Source organism: Macaca mulatta, chromosome 15 (assembly GCF_049350105.2).
Source record: "Macaca mulatta isolate MMU2019108-1 chromosome 15, T2T-MMU8v2.0, whole genome shotgun sequence".
NCBI lineage: Eukaryota > Metazoa > Chordata > Mammalia > Primates > Cercopithecidae > Macaca > Macaca mulatta.
This window is the reverse complement of record NC_133420.1, coordinates 128,711,080-128,727,353: the sequence shown is the minus strand read 5'-3', so window position 1 is coordinate 128,727,353 and position 16,274 is coordinate 128,711,080. Positions and strand designations below refer to the sequence as shown.

The 16,274-nt window shown below is 40.0% G+C and overlaps 1 protein-coding gene across 50 annotated transcripts in view; it reads left to right on the top strand.

Annotated features, from left to right (window-relative positions):
* The window catches only part of AOPEP (aminopeptidase O (putative)), a 384,021-nt gene that overhangs the window by 15,799 nt on the left and 351,948 nt on the right, over positions 1-16,274 (top strand). For all 50 annotated transcript variants that reach the window (XR_013405020.1, XR_013405031.1, XR_013405038.1 and 47 more), the window contains exon 2: positions 12,508-13,442. Coding sequence is in view for 13 of the 50 variants with exons in the window: in XM_077966537.1 (XP_077822663.1) it covers positions 12,646-13,442 (797 nt within the window). In the remaining 37 variants the exon portion in view is untranslated. The remainder of the gene's footprint in view (positions 1-12,507; positions 13,443-16,274) is intronic.

Here is a 16,274-nt window from a genome sequence, read left to right as displayed (position 1 = left end):
GTCTTTAAGTTAATATCATACCACATGTGGTAATCCTGCAAAGTGCTACATATTTTTATTTATAGTTAAGGGAATAAAGCAAAATCCCCTTTTCATTATGTTATCTTGCATTATTGACTCAGTGATAAATGACATTGCCTCTCGGGTATGAGTTTTGTAGAGAAAGACCCTATTGTAGCATATATTTATATGGGGAGGGGGCTAGTTAGAGTTACGGTTCCAGAGGGAATTTAAACTCTGAATATACTGGTACTTGTACAGTTAAAACGTATAGCTCAATGTTGTTTTAACACTATATTTTTACTTGAAGTAAAAGAAAAATAAATAGGCATGAACAAAGGGGAAAAGCTTAAGGTTGAAATGCAAGCAACCAAATAAAATGACTAAAAGCATATCCTGAACTCAAAGATTACAATTTTACCAGAGATAATGGTGGTCATTAGATTGGCCAGTCTCTGCTGTTTAAGGATGACGTCAGCTTTCAAAGTTTATTAACCGTTGAAGGGCATCAGAGAACAATTTCTAGCAAATCGGGGAGATGTGAAAGTGAGCCGAAGGGAAAGTGCTGAGGGGCTGGAAAGTTCAACACCTGCCCCAACATTTGAGGAGGAAACTGGTTCCATGCTATGTCAGTTTGTCCAAACCAATATTCTTGAGAATTTCTACTGAAGGAGGAAGCCAGTAGATATTTTGGAGGGATGGTTAGTGTTTTAGAATGTATTTGTTTTGAAATAGAATAGTAAATTTAAAAAAATAGGAAATTACAATCTTGAATAAAGTAAAAATTATTTCAGCCTCTAGTCATTCAAAACTTTGGATAAATTAACCAGGAATGGGCTGCCATTTTGCTAAGCACACAGAAATAAGGACTTTCTGATAAATTAATAATAGAAGTAAGGTTTCAGGACTAATATATTTGAAGCAAATTTGTCCCCTGCCCATTCTTTCTGCACCTAAAAGGTATCATTTCACTGTTTCTGTGGCCTCCATTGTTTCTCTGGGAATCCAGGTCATTCTGAGAAGAAGCCACCTGCCATCTGTGTCGTCGTTCTTCTGTGGGTAATATGTCGTTTCGTAATGGCTACTTTCAAGATTAGTTTTGTTTTTCAGTAGTTTGATAATGATGTGCCTAGGTGTGTTTTCCTTCATATTTTTCCTGTGTAAATAAACTTTTGAAGCTTTGTATCTCTCACCAAATTTGGAAAATTTTAACTATTTTTAAATAAATGGTTTATTTTGAAATACTTTCAGATTTACCAAAAAGTTGCAAACATAGTATAGGGAGTTCCCAACTCATCATCCAGCTTCTCTTCATGTTCATATAATCACGGTATGTTTGTTAAACTAAAAATGTAGCACTGGCATAATGCTTTTATCTACAGTTTTTCCAGTAATGTCCTTTTTGTTTGTTTGTTTTAGGATCCAGTCTAGGATACCACATTGCATTTTATCATATCTCCTGTACACCTCCATTCTCTAACACTTTGTCAGATTTTACTTGTTTTTTGTAGCCTTCACACTTTTGAAGAGTACTGGTTAGGTGTGTTTTAGAATGTCCCTCAGTATGGGTTTGTCTGATGTGTCGTCATGCTTACACTGAGGTTTCAGGAACACGACACAGGTAGGGTACCCTACTCATTGCGTCGTACCGGAGGATAATGATACCATATGACTTATCACTGGTGGTATTCAACTTGATTAAACTGTCAGATTTCTCTACTGTGAACATAATATTTTTTCTTTTCCATTCCTTATTTCTTGGAAGCAAATAATTAAGTTTGGCCTATATTCAAGGGGAAGGGAATTAAGTTCTATGTCTTTGAAGAGATAATATCTACATCGATTTTTTGGAATTCTTCCATAAGGAAGATGTGGTCTCTCCCTTCATGATTATTTATTCAACCAATTTAAACAAATGGTTACTTATTTAATTATTTGTGTATATCAGAGTAGACATACTCATTTTATTGGGGTTTAATCCAATACTATCATTATTTATTTTCTTACTCAAATTGTTCCAGCTTTGGGCATTGAAAGTTCTTTCAGGTTGGTTCCTGTGTCCATTTCTTCTGTTTGTCTGTCTGTTTCCTTCTTTACTTTAGGGGTCCATGTGATGCTTCAGACCCATCTTGTGTTTTCCCTGTCCAGTTTGAGAATCAGCCATGTCTCCAAGGAGGGCTGTTTCCTCGTGTTGGAAAATGGTATTTAGAAACAAGATCTAGGTGCCGGTTGTGCTCACTGCTTCTTGTTTTTTGAAGTATTTTTTGGGACCACATTCTCTTTTGCCTGTCCATCTTGGACTCCAATTACATGTCCCAAAAGTACCTGTTCATTCTTTTTCACATTTTTCTGTTCTTTACACTGGATAATTTCTATATAACTATTTTCTGGTTCACTGACTGTCTTCTATAATCATTAATCTTCTGTTAAAACCATCCGGTGAAGTTTTTATCTTAAATATAGTATTCTTCAGTTCTGGAATTTTCTTTTCCTTTTTAAAAAGGTAATTCCTATTTCTTTGCTGAGTTTTCCTTTTAGTTCATGTATTACAGCATTTTTGTCTAATTATAATATGAATAGCTGCTTTAAAATCGTTGTCTGTTAATTCTAATATTTGAGTCCACTCAGGTTGGTCTCTACTAATTGCTTTTTCTTTGAGTCTGGGTCATGTTTTCTTATTTCTTTTATGTCTACTAGTTTTATATTTTATCTTAGACATTGTAATTGATACTTTGTAGAAACTCTGGATTCTGTTATGGTCCTCTGAAGAATACTGATGTTTTGTATTAACAGACAGTTGACTTGACTGAACTCAGACTTCTAACTTTACCTTTGCTGCTGTGGAGAGCAGCCAAAATCTCAGTTTAGTTGAGTTCATTTTGCCTTAAGGAGGCCATTTGATCTCCCCCATACATGCATGGTTCAGGGGACAATTAGGGAATTGGGCAGAGTTTATATACAGAATATAGGACTCTTGCTTTGGAGACATCACCTTTCCTAAAGTTTTCCTTCTTTTCTCTCCAGCTGCTGTGTTGGTCTTGAACTCTAGTCTCTCATTCTTCAGCCAGTAAGACTTTAGGTTTTCGGCTGTGCGCGGTGGCTCACGCCTGTAGTCCCAGCACTTTAGGAGGCCGAGGTGGGTGGATCACGAGGTCAGGAGATTGAGACCATCCTGGCCAACACGGTGAAACCCTGTCTCTACTAAAAATACAAAAAATTGGCCGGGCGCGGTGGCGGCGCCTGTGGTCCCAGCCACTGGGGAGGCTGAGGCAGGAGCATCACTTGAACCTGGGAGGCGGAGGTTGCAGTGAGCGAGATTGGGCCACTGCACTCCAGCCTGGCGACAGAGCAAGACTCCATCTCAAAAAAAAAAAAAAAAAAAAAAAAAAACCTTCAGGTTTCAATCTTAGTTTTAACCCATTTATGCCTAGTGTTCCATTATTGGAACGCTAAGCTTGTGGCAGTTATTTATATCCTGCTGCTCAAGGTCATCTCCAAGGTCTGATTTTTCTTTTTCTTTTTCTTTTGTTTTGAGACGGAGTCTCACTCTGTCGCCCAGGCTGGAGTGCAGTGGCGCTATCTCAGCTCACTGCAAGCTCCGCCTCCTGGGTTCACGCCATTCTCCTGCCTCAGCCTCCCAAGTAACTGGGACTATAGGCACCCACCACCACGCGTGGCTAATTTTTTGTATTTTTAGTAGAGACAGGGTTTCACCGTGTTAGCCAGGCTGGTCTCGATCTCCTGACCCCGTGGTCCACCCACCTCGGCCTCCCAAAGTGCTGGGATTACAGGCGTGAGCCACCGCACTGGGCCCAAGGTCTGATTTTTCACACACAAAAAATTGCAACCTCTGGCATAAATGAGTTAACTGCCTTGCCTGGCACCAAGTAGGGTTTTCCCTCCAGTGAAAAACTATAAAGCAGGAAGCTCAATGCCATTCCCTTCTTCACGTGTTGGCTCCCTACAGCCCTTGTCAGCTTTTTGCTCACTTTCATGGGCCTTCAGAAATTTTGTCTTTTTGTCTAGAGTTTATAAGTACTATCAGTGGGAGGATTAGTCTACCAGAAGGTACTCCACTAGTACCAGAAGTGGTACTCCCTTTCATTTAAGGGGAGGTCAGAATAATATTAGTTAAATAATCAAACAGACACATGTAAAACTAAATGTAAAACTAAAACTGTGTTTGTTGTGCTACTAAGAAGCACATGACTATAAAATCTAATAACAGGGGAATTTGACTTAATCAGTGAAGTCAGGGATGTTTTCCTTGAGGACATGATGGGGGCCGGAGAGTTACTAGACAAAGACAGAATGGAAGAGATTCCACATATTTGTTGATTGAGGACATGATGGGGTCCAGAGAGTTACTAGACAAAGACAGAATGGAAGAGATTCCACATTATTTGTTGATTGAGTGATATAATCCAGCTTTCTGTGTATCTGGGCTTCTTTCTTTGCACATATTCTTTACCTCTCGTCTTTAATCATCTCTCTGGGCTTCTGGGATAATAAAAGGTAATCTATAGCTACGGTGCCTCTAATGTTATACAACAAAGAATATCCTATATGAAAATTTCTTTTTTTTTTTTCCAACTGAAATTTTAATTTTAGATCCAGGGGATACATGTGCAGGTTTGTTGCAAGGGTATATTGCATGATGCTAAGGTTTGGACTTCTATTGAACCCATCATTTAGACAGTGAACATAGAACCCATGAAAACTTTTTTTTTTTCAGAAAGAGTCTCGCTGTGCTGCTCAGGCTGGAGTACAGTGACGCAATCACAACTCACTGTAGTCTTGGCCTGTCAGGCTCAAGCAATCCTCCCACCTCAGTCTCCTAAGTAACTGGACTATAGGCGTGTACACCACCATGTCTGGCTAACTGTTATTTGTAGAGAGAGGTCTTCCTGTGTTACCTGGGCTTGTCTTGAACTCCTGGGCTCAAGCCATCCTCCCGCCTTGGCCTCCCAAAGTGCCGGAATTACGAGCACGAGCTACTGCACCCAGCCTCATGAAAACTTCTTCACCAAAAGGAATTGTGGGTCTGGACCATTACGTGGTATGTCGTCGTCTGTGGGCTTCTGGTCAGTGTGATCCACTGAAGTATAAGGAAATCTCCCTTCCACTTCAGGTATTCAGAAACAACACACACACACAGGCACACAAGTCTCTTTCTTTCTCTGTCTCTCTCTCACATACACATACATCCCCCCACGTACATGCAGGTACCAGGGAGAAAGAGCAGATACGTATCAATAAATGCAAGCTAATAACAAACTTCTTTCTTATCAGCAACAAGATATGCCAGGTTACAGTGGAGTTGTAATTAGTGTTAATTAATGTAAACTAGTGTAAAAAAGTGTTAATTAAAAATATCAACAAAAGGTCAACACTTAAGTGATCACTCAGTAGAGAGGATGTGATACAGACATTTTCAAACATACAACTGTTAAAATAATTTGTTACCCATGGACCCCTGAAATAATCACTAAAGATAAACTTAAGTAAAAAGGAAATTGTGGCAGATTGTATTTTCCAAAAATGGCCATAACAATATTTACCATCTTCCATGCTTTTCTACAATATACCTTGCCACTCCCCCATCAAAAGGTGGAGTCTGATCCCCTCTCCTTGAATCTGTATTGGCCTTATGAGTTTGCTCTTGAAAGCAATAGACTATTAGAAATAATAACCATGTTGACTTTGAGGCTAGGTCAGAAGAGGCCATGCAGTTTTCAACTGGTTTTTGGGATGCTCATGCTGGGGGCTGCCTGCTACCATAGAAGATGTCCAACCATTCCAAGATCTCAGTGTTAAATAAGCTTTATTTAAATTTAAATAAGTTTATTTAAATAAGTTTAAGCAGCCTCTCTGGGCATCAGACCCTCCAGACAAGTCCGTCCTCCACCTGAGGGCCATCGGGTAACAGATTCCTCCAGCTGACTGCGACCCACATTCATGACCTGTAGAATGGAATTAAATGGTTGCTGTTTGAAGCTACAAAGTAATTTGTCATGCAGCAAGTAGAATAAAATTGGACCCAGAAGGAAGGAGTGGAATGTATAAATTATCAAGAGTAAGGAAGCTGGTGAATATATTTGTAAATACAAATGAATATTGACTTTAAAAAAGTTGGGTGGAGTTTTAACAAACAATGTGATACTAAGATAATAGCAACAATAATATGGAAGCTGGTATGGAGTAAGGAAGAGGGAAGACTGGTGATAAAACTTTCCAAGGTCCTTATTTTGTTTGGAAGGTTGTTTGAGATTGACTTTAAGTAGGCATATTAAAGGCATTGATTGTGTAAGTTATGAAACAGTGGAGGGGAAAACAGAATGTAGAAAAATTCAATAAAAAGCAGAAAAATAAAGCTAAGAAACAAAATCACGGGAGATAGAAAACAAAACGTGTTGATTGAGATGGTGCTATTACAACTGTAATTGTGATAAATTTAAAGAAATTCATTTCAGTCATTAAAAATGATAATTATATTTTTAAAATAGCCAGTCAAATGTTGTTTTAAAAAGACAGCCAAGGCAAAAAGAGTCCAGAGCACTTAAAAATAAAAGAGATTGAAAGATGTGCCAGGAAAAAGCAAACCAAAAGAAAGTAGGTATGACAATATTAACATCAGGCAAAATGGAATTTCGAGACATCTCGTTTTTTCTTCTCAGGATACACCTGTGCCTCTTTTTGTGCCACGTCGTTTTACCTGCGGGTGCAGCTAAGAGGTGTGCGTACGAGGCTCATTGCAGCATCATTTGTAATGAAGAAAATTTTCAAATAACTTAAATATCTATCAGTAGGGGAATGTATGGATAAATTATAGAATATTCATGTGGGAGCACTAAACAGCAGTTAAAAGAGACAGATTTATATACATCAGCATGTCTATATCTCAGAACCATTGAGTGAAAGAAGTTGCAGAATAGTATGTCAGTGTGACATTTATAAACACAAAACAGTATATTTGAACTTCTAAGTTTCCTTCTAATTCTGAAATTATTGAATTTCACAGTAGTAAACTATGTTCCTGTGACTATATGCATTTGATTGTGTGAAGAATTGTGCCCAGAAACAGTGTATTTCAGCAAGTACACTGGCTGTTATTAAGAGCAATTGGCATATCCTAAATAATGGAATAGCAGAAAGCTGTCATTCTCTGGTCAGGTAATCAGTGGAATTAAATATTTAGTAATTACTCACAGTGTGCTCTATGTTGTAGAATAAGCATATATGCAAAAATAAGTTCTCCTTTCCCCCAGTTGCTTACAAGTAAAAAGATGTGGCATAAAAAGAGGCACAGGTGTATCCTGAGAAGAAAAAATGAGATGTCTGGAGGGAGATGTTTGTTAAGCAGTAACTTAGCACTAGACTATAGAGTACACAAGCTGGAATCCCTGTTGTATAACTAACTAGACGTTGAAATCACAAAAGCCTTTGGATGGCAATTCCACAAATATTTATTGAGAACCTGCTGTGTTGAGGATACTCCACTTAACCTGGTCATGAACGCAAAAATGATTCAGGAGTTACAAGGAATTTTTAGAGCATTGGAGGATGGAGGTAACTATAAAATGAGCCAGGATAAGTTCAAGAGTCATGAGGATACACGTTGCTTTGTAGCTTGAAAGGAGAATGAAATTTTTTTTCGTTGGGGGGATTGGGGACGGCGTTACAGAGGTTATATCCCACATTCGTAAATGGGTGCATTCCACTTTGGATGGCTGAGAATGGCAGAGCAGTTTCTTCTCTGCGCCATAGCTCTGTTTAGTATGTGATCCTCTTCCCCCTTAAGAAAAATATTACTGTACGCTAATCCTTTCAAAGCCTTTAATGGTGCTGCCGAGACAATCATTTAAGCATTTAAAATACATACCACATAGCACACTTATTTTCTTTTTCTTTTTTTTTTAGCACACTTATTTTAGATGCAGCGATGGTTAGCCACTGGAAACTAACCGTTGGTTTTTATAAGGGGGACTTTTATATGTTATGGCTTGTGACAGAGAATGGAAAAATGCTTCAGTGAGACAGGCTAGCATTTTGAATTGGAGCACAATAATAGCCAAAAGTGCTGAAGTCGACGGACTGCTTAGAAATATGGTTTCCATTTGCTGAGAGAGACCTTGCAGTGTGGCCACATACATGCATTTGCAACCACAGGCAGTTCAGTTTTTCCCTAAATGTGGGGCTGTGACCCTGACTGACGTCAGTGAGCGTTACGTACTTGCAGAGAGAAAGATGATTTAGGTCATCCATGCATCTAAGACAAGTAAGACATAGGCAAATAAGCAACAACTAATAGACTTATGTATACATTATTTAGGTTGGAAACCATGCAGGAGTGACAGAATCTTCAGAATCTTCTGGGGCTGGCTTAAAAGTTCTCCTTTGCCCCCCAAGCTATTGCAATAAGAATTGCTTACTAGTCTGCATAACTTGAAGAAGATAAAGAAGGTCGAAGGAAGATATGGAAGGGAGACTTAGAGGTGACATTTGTCTTATGACTTAGACAGTATGAAGGAGATGGCCATGAGACCTGGGGATGAGAGTTCCCAGGAAAAGCCTCAGCAGGTGGAAAATGTTCTGTTCACGGCAAACAAAAAGAACTGGGTGACCTTGAGCAAATTGCTTTGCCTGTCTGGGACTCACTGTCTTCATTTGTAAAATTAGAGAGTTGGATTGAGTGAGCCCTAAGGAATTTTTCAGTTCCAAAGTTCAGTGAAATAAAGATGACTTAAAGTAGGCCAAATGAAGTTGTTGATTGTTTTTAAAGATGGCAACCCTGGGCCGGGCGCGGTGGCTCACGCCTGTAATCCCAGCACTTTGGGAGGCCGAGCTGGGCAGATCACGAGGTCAGGAGATCGAGACCATCCCGGCTAACACGGCGGAACCCCGTCTCTACCAAAAATACAAAAAAATTAGCCGAGTGTGGTGGCAGGTGCCTGTAGTCCCAGCTACTCGGGAGGCTGAGGCAGGAGAATGGCGTGAACCCAGGAGGCAGAGCTTGCAGTGAGCCGAGATCGCGTCACTGCACTCCAGCCTGGGTGACAGAGCGAGACTCTGTCTCAAAAAAAAAAAAGAAAAAAGATGGCAACCCTAAGGCTGGTTGTGATGGCTCACACCTGTAATCTCAGCACTTTGGGGGGCTGAGGTAGGCAGATTGCCTGAGCTGAAGAGTGCAAGACCAGTCTGGGCAACATGGCAAGACCTCATCTCTACAAAACTTTAAAAAGTTAGATGAGTGTGGTGGCACGTACCTATGGTCCCAGCTACTTGGGAGGCTGAGGAAGGAGGATTGCTTGAGCCTGCAACCCTAGGGATGTTTGAATGTTCAGAACAGGGTGTAATCATTGAGGGGGATAAAATGTTGGCAAGAGAAAAATGTCAAATGAAACAGGGTTCAAGTAAGTAGAAGGGGATGGTGTTGAGAGAACACTTCTTCCCCACTTCTCATGTTTCCTTCCTTGCTGGGGGAGTTCAGTCAGTGTAACACTCCTGATCCCAGTGCCTTTATCCTAAGGGAGCTGGAGTGACTTAGTCTGATAAATTTGGGAAGAAGAAACAGGATGTGCTCTGCTCATCTCCTCCCTTTTGCATTTGGGCAACAATCCTGACCGCAGAGAGCCACTCTCTCTTCCTCCAGGCCTTAAATCTTACCTGAGGGAGGCCACCTCTCCTTCTGGAAGCATTGCCTGTGACCATGTTGATAAACCTAATTTGGGGATTCAGTTTCCAGCTACCTTTGGCTCTCACAGTAAGCCATGTTCTCCAGTTTAGCCTTCATCTGTAGTAATGGCGATATTTCGGCCTGCCTTTGCCATATCTTATTTTTTGCTACATTCAGAATCTGGATGGGAGAGGAATGTGCTATTTATTTGGCTCTCTCAAAACCCCAGAAGTTGGGATTCAGTGGGGCAGAATAAACTAAACAAGCTTTGGTGAGAAGGGATATTGTTCCCTCTGAATCAAGAGAAGGTAATACTTATGAACAGCTAATGATACTTTGAGGTATGGTTGAGCTGCAGAGATTCAGAATTATCTCAGCAAAGCAGGGGGCCAAATCCTCAGCTGAGAATGACAGCAAGCATGGAATTGGAAAGTTAAAGGTGTTAGAATTGCTTCTATGGAGAGTATGTGGAAGAATCCGCTAAAGAGAACCAATGGATTGTCAGGTGACAAACGTTTCATCACTTAAGACACATGCCACGTAGTGCACTGATTTTAGAGGCGGCTGTGGTTAGCCACTGGAAGGCCAGCCGTGGCTTTTCGTAACAGTGGTTCTGCTAACAGGCTTGAGTGGGTGGGGCCCTAGGGCAGCCTCATTCTCTGCCACCAGGAACAAAAGTGGTGAGAACTGTTCTGTAGAATGTGTTTTATACCTAAATTATACAAATTTTTAGAAGTGAATTTAGGAATCTGTTAGAGTTGGACAATAAATAATTATATCTATAATGTTAAAAGTGCTAAACTGTTTTCTCTGCATATGATAGTTTAGCCAGCCACTAAATTGACCTTTGTCTCACTGATGCCTGTTTTCGTTCTGTGTGTGTGTGAGTGTGTGTGTATTCCGGGCTTTTAATCAAACAAGTTTTTTAAAAGATGCCCAGTCAACAAAATACTGTATGTTCGCAGCCACAGGCACCATCAGAATGAAGGTTTAAGATCACTGTTTCTCATTACATAGAAATAGCCACGGCTTTATTGAAGGTTATTATTCAAAATGACAGGACAGAAAATACTCTGGCTTATCCCCTGTGCTCATTGACTTTTCTAGGACCAAGGGAAATACCAGCTTCTCCATAAAGTAAATTCAAACTCTTCTTTGCATCCTTGCTTTCTCTCTACTCCTATTGCACTGAAAGTGTGCCGCACACAGTGCAGTGGGGGAGGAGCGAGGACCAGGGAAGGGTTTCAGGAGGTGTCGCACTTAAACCGGGACATGGAGAAGAACAGGATTTGGCAGGTGGCGGTGGGAGGGCAGGAGCAGGAGCACTCCATGTCCAGCACATGGGTCAGTCCAAAAGGCACGTCGGCCTAGAGTCAGGTCCTCTTCAGGAAGCAGTGTTTTGAGTAGGCCCTTTGGCTAGAGGACAAGGATGCAAGGGAATGTTGCCTCTATGACTGGAAAAGTAGATAGAAACTGATTGTACAAGGCTGCAGGAGACAGGATTTTTTAAGGTTAGGTGAGATTTTGAAGAGGAGCTAGTCTGTGGAGAGGTATAAAGTGAAAATCAATGGGATATTAACCAAGAATGAGATTCTAGAAGGAAAGGAAATAAAAGGGTCTAGTAGAGATGCAGATAAAACAGTGAGGAGGAGTTAGGATACAAAGGGAGGGCTTGATTTACTTGAAAATTCAAGTGTTTTGTAGTTGTTGAAAGAATGCCTCCTGATATTTAGAAATACAAAAATTATTTTAAATATATCTACTCTGTCAGAGTTTTTCTTTCTGTTCCCCTGCCATTTCTTTTCTGGTTTTGGTAAAAGAATAAGAAGAGCATATGCTGAAAGAAATTAGGTACACAACAGGGACTGAAATAATTTCAAATAATTTTTCTTTTAGCCAGATTGCTAGTATACAATAAGAATACATTTTGATTCAGAACTTTTATGAAGAATGTGTGCATTTTATTGTAACATCTGTTTCTACATTTTAATTTCTCTCCTTCCTTTTGTAGGTATTTGCATGCTTCTTTTTTTTTCCAAGTGAGAAGACCTTTTGCTTGCCACAAGAAGGCTATTACCCAGAATGTTAATGGGTTTTCAGCTATTAAGATGTAATGATATACCTTGAGTATTTAACTATAAATTTGAAAAATCTCCATGAACAATCTCAAAGGAATACTTAGAATGCACTCCTGGTAAATTGGCTCATTTTCCTGTAATTTACTGGAAGTGCTGATATGAGAGCAGTCCTAATGTGAAAAGTACATTAATCCCTGGAGTTACATTGTATGTATTAAATTATTACTCTCAAAGAATAAAATGTATGGGGCCATTTAGCCTTCATTCACACTTGTTACTTGGAATCACAGTGGAAAAACAATCACTTATCTTTTGATGCACAAAATTAGAAGGGATACATTTAATATCTTTTAAGACCATAGGCACAGTGATGCTGGGTTACACTTTTGCATAACAATTGCTGTTTTCTAAAAGAAGGACATTTCTCATTGGAGCATGCTTCTTCTGGCTTTGTGGAGGCCCGTGCCATCCACTTGGTAATTGAAATATTTTTAGAAACCCATAATGCAGCTTTCTTTCATGTCAGTAAAAAAGATTAGTCAGCCTTCCAGCCACGAGCATCCACCACTTGGGGGATTATTTAGGACGGTGGCCACGGCATCCACCACTTGGGGGATTATTTAGGACGGTGGCCATGGCATCCACCACTTGGGGGATTATTTAGGATGGTGGTCAACTTGCAGGAGCAGCAGTTGCGGGAGCACTTAGGTCTTATTTGGAATTTTGTCTAATTGTGCTTTCCTTTTTTGCCAGGAGACTGAAAGTTGTGGAACCATAATCTGTGACATCAGTTGTTTTTTGATAAGCAGCTATTTATGATTCTGGAAGATTAAGGCAGATAGGAAGCCCCATCTGAGATTTTAACAAATCTCTCAAACAGTAAACCACATCATGGACATGCAGCTGGACCCTGCCGGAGATGACCTGCCTCTCATGGCCAACACCAGCCACATACTTGTGAAGCACTATGTGCTGGATTTGGATGTGGATTTTGAAAGTCAAGTCATTGAGGGGACCATAGTGCTTTTCCTTGAGGACGGAGACAGATTCAAGAAACAGAATCGCTCTGTCGAGGAAGCCTGCCAATCAGAGTCAAACAAAGGCTGCAAATTGGGGATGCCTGAGCCCTGCCATGTTCCTGTGACAAATGCAATGACCTTCTCATCTGAAATGGAATATAATGATTGTGCAATCTGTAGTAAAGGGGAAAAAGATACTTCTGATAAAGATGGTAACCATGACAACCAGGAACATGCTGCTGGGATTTCTAGCTCGAAGCGCTGCTGTGACACAGGGAATCATGGGAGTGAGGAGTTTTTGCTAGTGTTGGACTGCTGTGATTTATCTGTGTTAAAAGTCGAGGAGGTGGATGTGGCTGCTGTGCCAGGTATGGAAAAATTTACAAGGTCTCCCGAGCTCACTGTTGTTTCTGAGGAGCTCAGGAATCAGATTGTACGTGAACTTGTGACTTTGCCTGCAAATCGCTGGAGGGAGCAGTTAGACTATTATGCTCGTTGCAGCCAGGCTGCTGGCTGTGGGGAACTCCTCTTTGACACTGACACTTGGAGCTTACAGATCAGGAAGACAGGGGCTCAGACAGCTACTGACTTTCCTCATGCTATCAGGATATGGTACAAAACTAAACCCGAAGGGCGATCAGTTACATGGACCTCAGACCAGAGTGGCAGGTAGGTTATCTGAGCGCTTCGAAGCCCCGTGCCTGTTAATCTTGTACGCTGCAGGGATGCTTTCAAACATGAGACCGGTTCTGCAGAGAGGCTCCTGTGTCTTCTGTGACAGGACCCCAGTAGCCTCAAATCCTTAGACCTGCAGTGAAGCAGGTAAACTCCCAGGCATGCTAAACCCTTAATAGGATTAGCTCCCTTAAGTCAGGATGAAAAGATTATTAAGCCCTCCTATTTCTGAGTTAAGAGATTGAAAGGCAAGCTTAACGCTGAAATCCTGAGCCTTGCTCTCCATTGAGATCTCTGCTAGTGGGAGTGCTGTAGATGGGAGTGATACGTCTCCAAGTGAGTACTTCCTTAACGTTCCTTCATAGTCCCTTGAGACACCAGACTGCCATGAAGTTGGGTTGGTGTGAAGCCTGGCAAAGTGCTTTCAGATAAAGCCAGCTCTGCTTTGTGCATTTCTTACCGTACCTGTCTATTGGCAGCTATGCCTCCCTGACTTTTGTCAGTTTTCACGTAATGTGACACCCCCCCGCCCAAAGCATACAAAAGACCTATTTCGGAGGAGCATAATAGTCCTCTGAGACTGCACACTGGCTTCTTTGGCCGTGATTCTTGGTGTGTGGTACCAGAAAGACCCCTGGGTTTTAGTTCGAGGAAGAGGAGTTGATGAGGCATCGTTTTCTAGAGGGTACATTTAGGCAGCCCTTCCTCCAACAGTTGTTCAGATTTTTAAAAATCCTTTTCTTATTGTTCTTCCTCCAACAGTTGTTCAGATTTTTTTTAATTTGAGAATTTTAAAATCAAACTTTATTGATTCCTCCGTATTTTACCTATTTGTGCCAAAGTACTGCATTCAATATGGTAATTATTGCAGAGCTTGGATGAGGAACGTTGACCTCTGTTAGCTGGGTTTGAGAGCCTTCTTTTATAGCGTTGGATTTCCTTAATTGAAGCGGTGGTCTTCGGCAACGGCTTCCATGTCTCCCTCAATTCATCCCCCCAAACACCTTGCAGGTACAGTTTTTTAAAGCCTCACTTTGACTTTGAGCTCTAATTATTCATTCCTTTCCTCTAATCTTACCTCCTGTTCTGGTCTCCCACCCTGCTCAGAATGAGTTCACTTCCTGTCTTATTTCTGTTAGAGTCTGAGGCAGCCATTGGGAAATTGCAGGGTTGGTGCAAACTTACATCAGTACAAAAGCATAGTGATTTATTTATAGAATAACTTATTAGATATTTTTTGGAGACTGTGAAAGAATGAAACAGATGTTCTTATTGTATCTTCACACTTCTTGAAATTATTAAAGATGGGGATTTCAATACGATTTAACAATATGCTATCTGAATATTTACCTAGGAAATTGTAGTTTTTATACTCCTAGATATTTCATTTTTGAACTAGAATAATGAGGAAGAAGGAACTATTGACAGAATTTGGAAGAAATATTTGTGGCCTCAAACATGACTTTCTCCTGAGTGCTCACTGCAAAGAAAGAGATTAGACTGGTGAATTAAATGACATGTAAAGGTGTTGAGTACTTATGGATAAATGATAGTTTCTGTAAAGAAATTAAAGAGGTCCTTGGGCACATTTTGCTCCTTCAAAGGGTAATTTTACTCTTGATATCTCATTTTCTGATAATTCAATAAACTATATGATCACAGCAGATGTTTAAACTGTATCCTTGGAAGTTTGGGAATACGCCTTAGTATATTAATGCCATTTGTGCAGTCTTCTGAGGATAAGAAAAGTTATTTTAAAAAACAAATCCTAAAAAGATGTTTTCTCTTTTTTTCCCCTTTTTCTGGGGTGGGGAATTTTATATACAGTCAGTTGTGAAGGAGCACCAGGTGTCTCTCAACACTCCCTTGGCTGCAGAATACATCTCAGGATGTCCTGGTAATTGTTTGGATATGTTAAGGACTTTAAAATGAGTAAGGAATGCCAGTTTGCTAGACAGAAATAACTTCTTAGTGATATAAATGAATAGTAATTGTCAAGATCACAATACTTTATGAATATAATTGTGTGAAAATGTAACATTTTACAGTTGCCTGAAAAACATAATTAGCTAGAGCTTATTCCTCCCGGGAACAGAGTCTACATTTATTAAAACTAAAATAGTTTCTACATATTTGTTCCTGAATGGCAGAATATTATCAGTTATACCCACTAAGTTCTCAGGCTGGGATGAGAAGCTCTTTATTCTCATTTTACAGGTAAGAAAATAAATGACTGGAAGCTTCTAGATAAATCTGTATCTCAAGTGAGAGAGAGAATGACTTTTTTTGAATTCGATCTTCACATGTCACTTACTGTATGCAAAGTTTTCAAGTATATTTAAAACATAAATTTATTATATTAACTTTCAATAAATTTCTGTTTTTAGATTAGACAGAAATATAAGAAAATCTGTAAACTGGTACCTTTTCTTTTAAGTTCCATTAGTGGCTTCCCCATTTCCCACCTGCAGTGTATCCCAGCCGAGAATAAAACTTATGAGTATCAAAGTGAAATAGCTTAATATAGATATGGATTGTTGCATATGGAAATAATTACAGATGTGTGTTTCAAAGGGTTAGTGTGTGTACATGTACACATGTGCATATACGTATATGTGTATAGATGTATATATGTACATACACATGCACATACACGCACACACATGCACACACATGAACACATACACAATGCACACACACGTGCACGCGCACATATGTGCACACATATGCACATGCACACGTGCTCACACATATGCACACACACATGTGCGCATATGCACATATATGTGTGTATACATATGTATGTACACAGATGCATATACACAT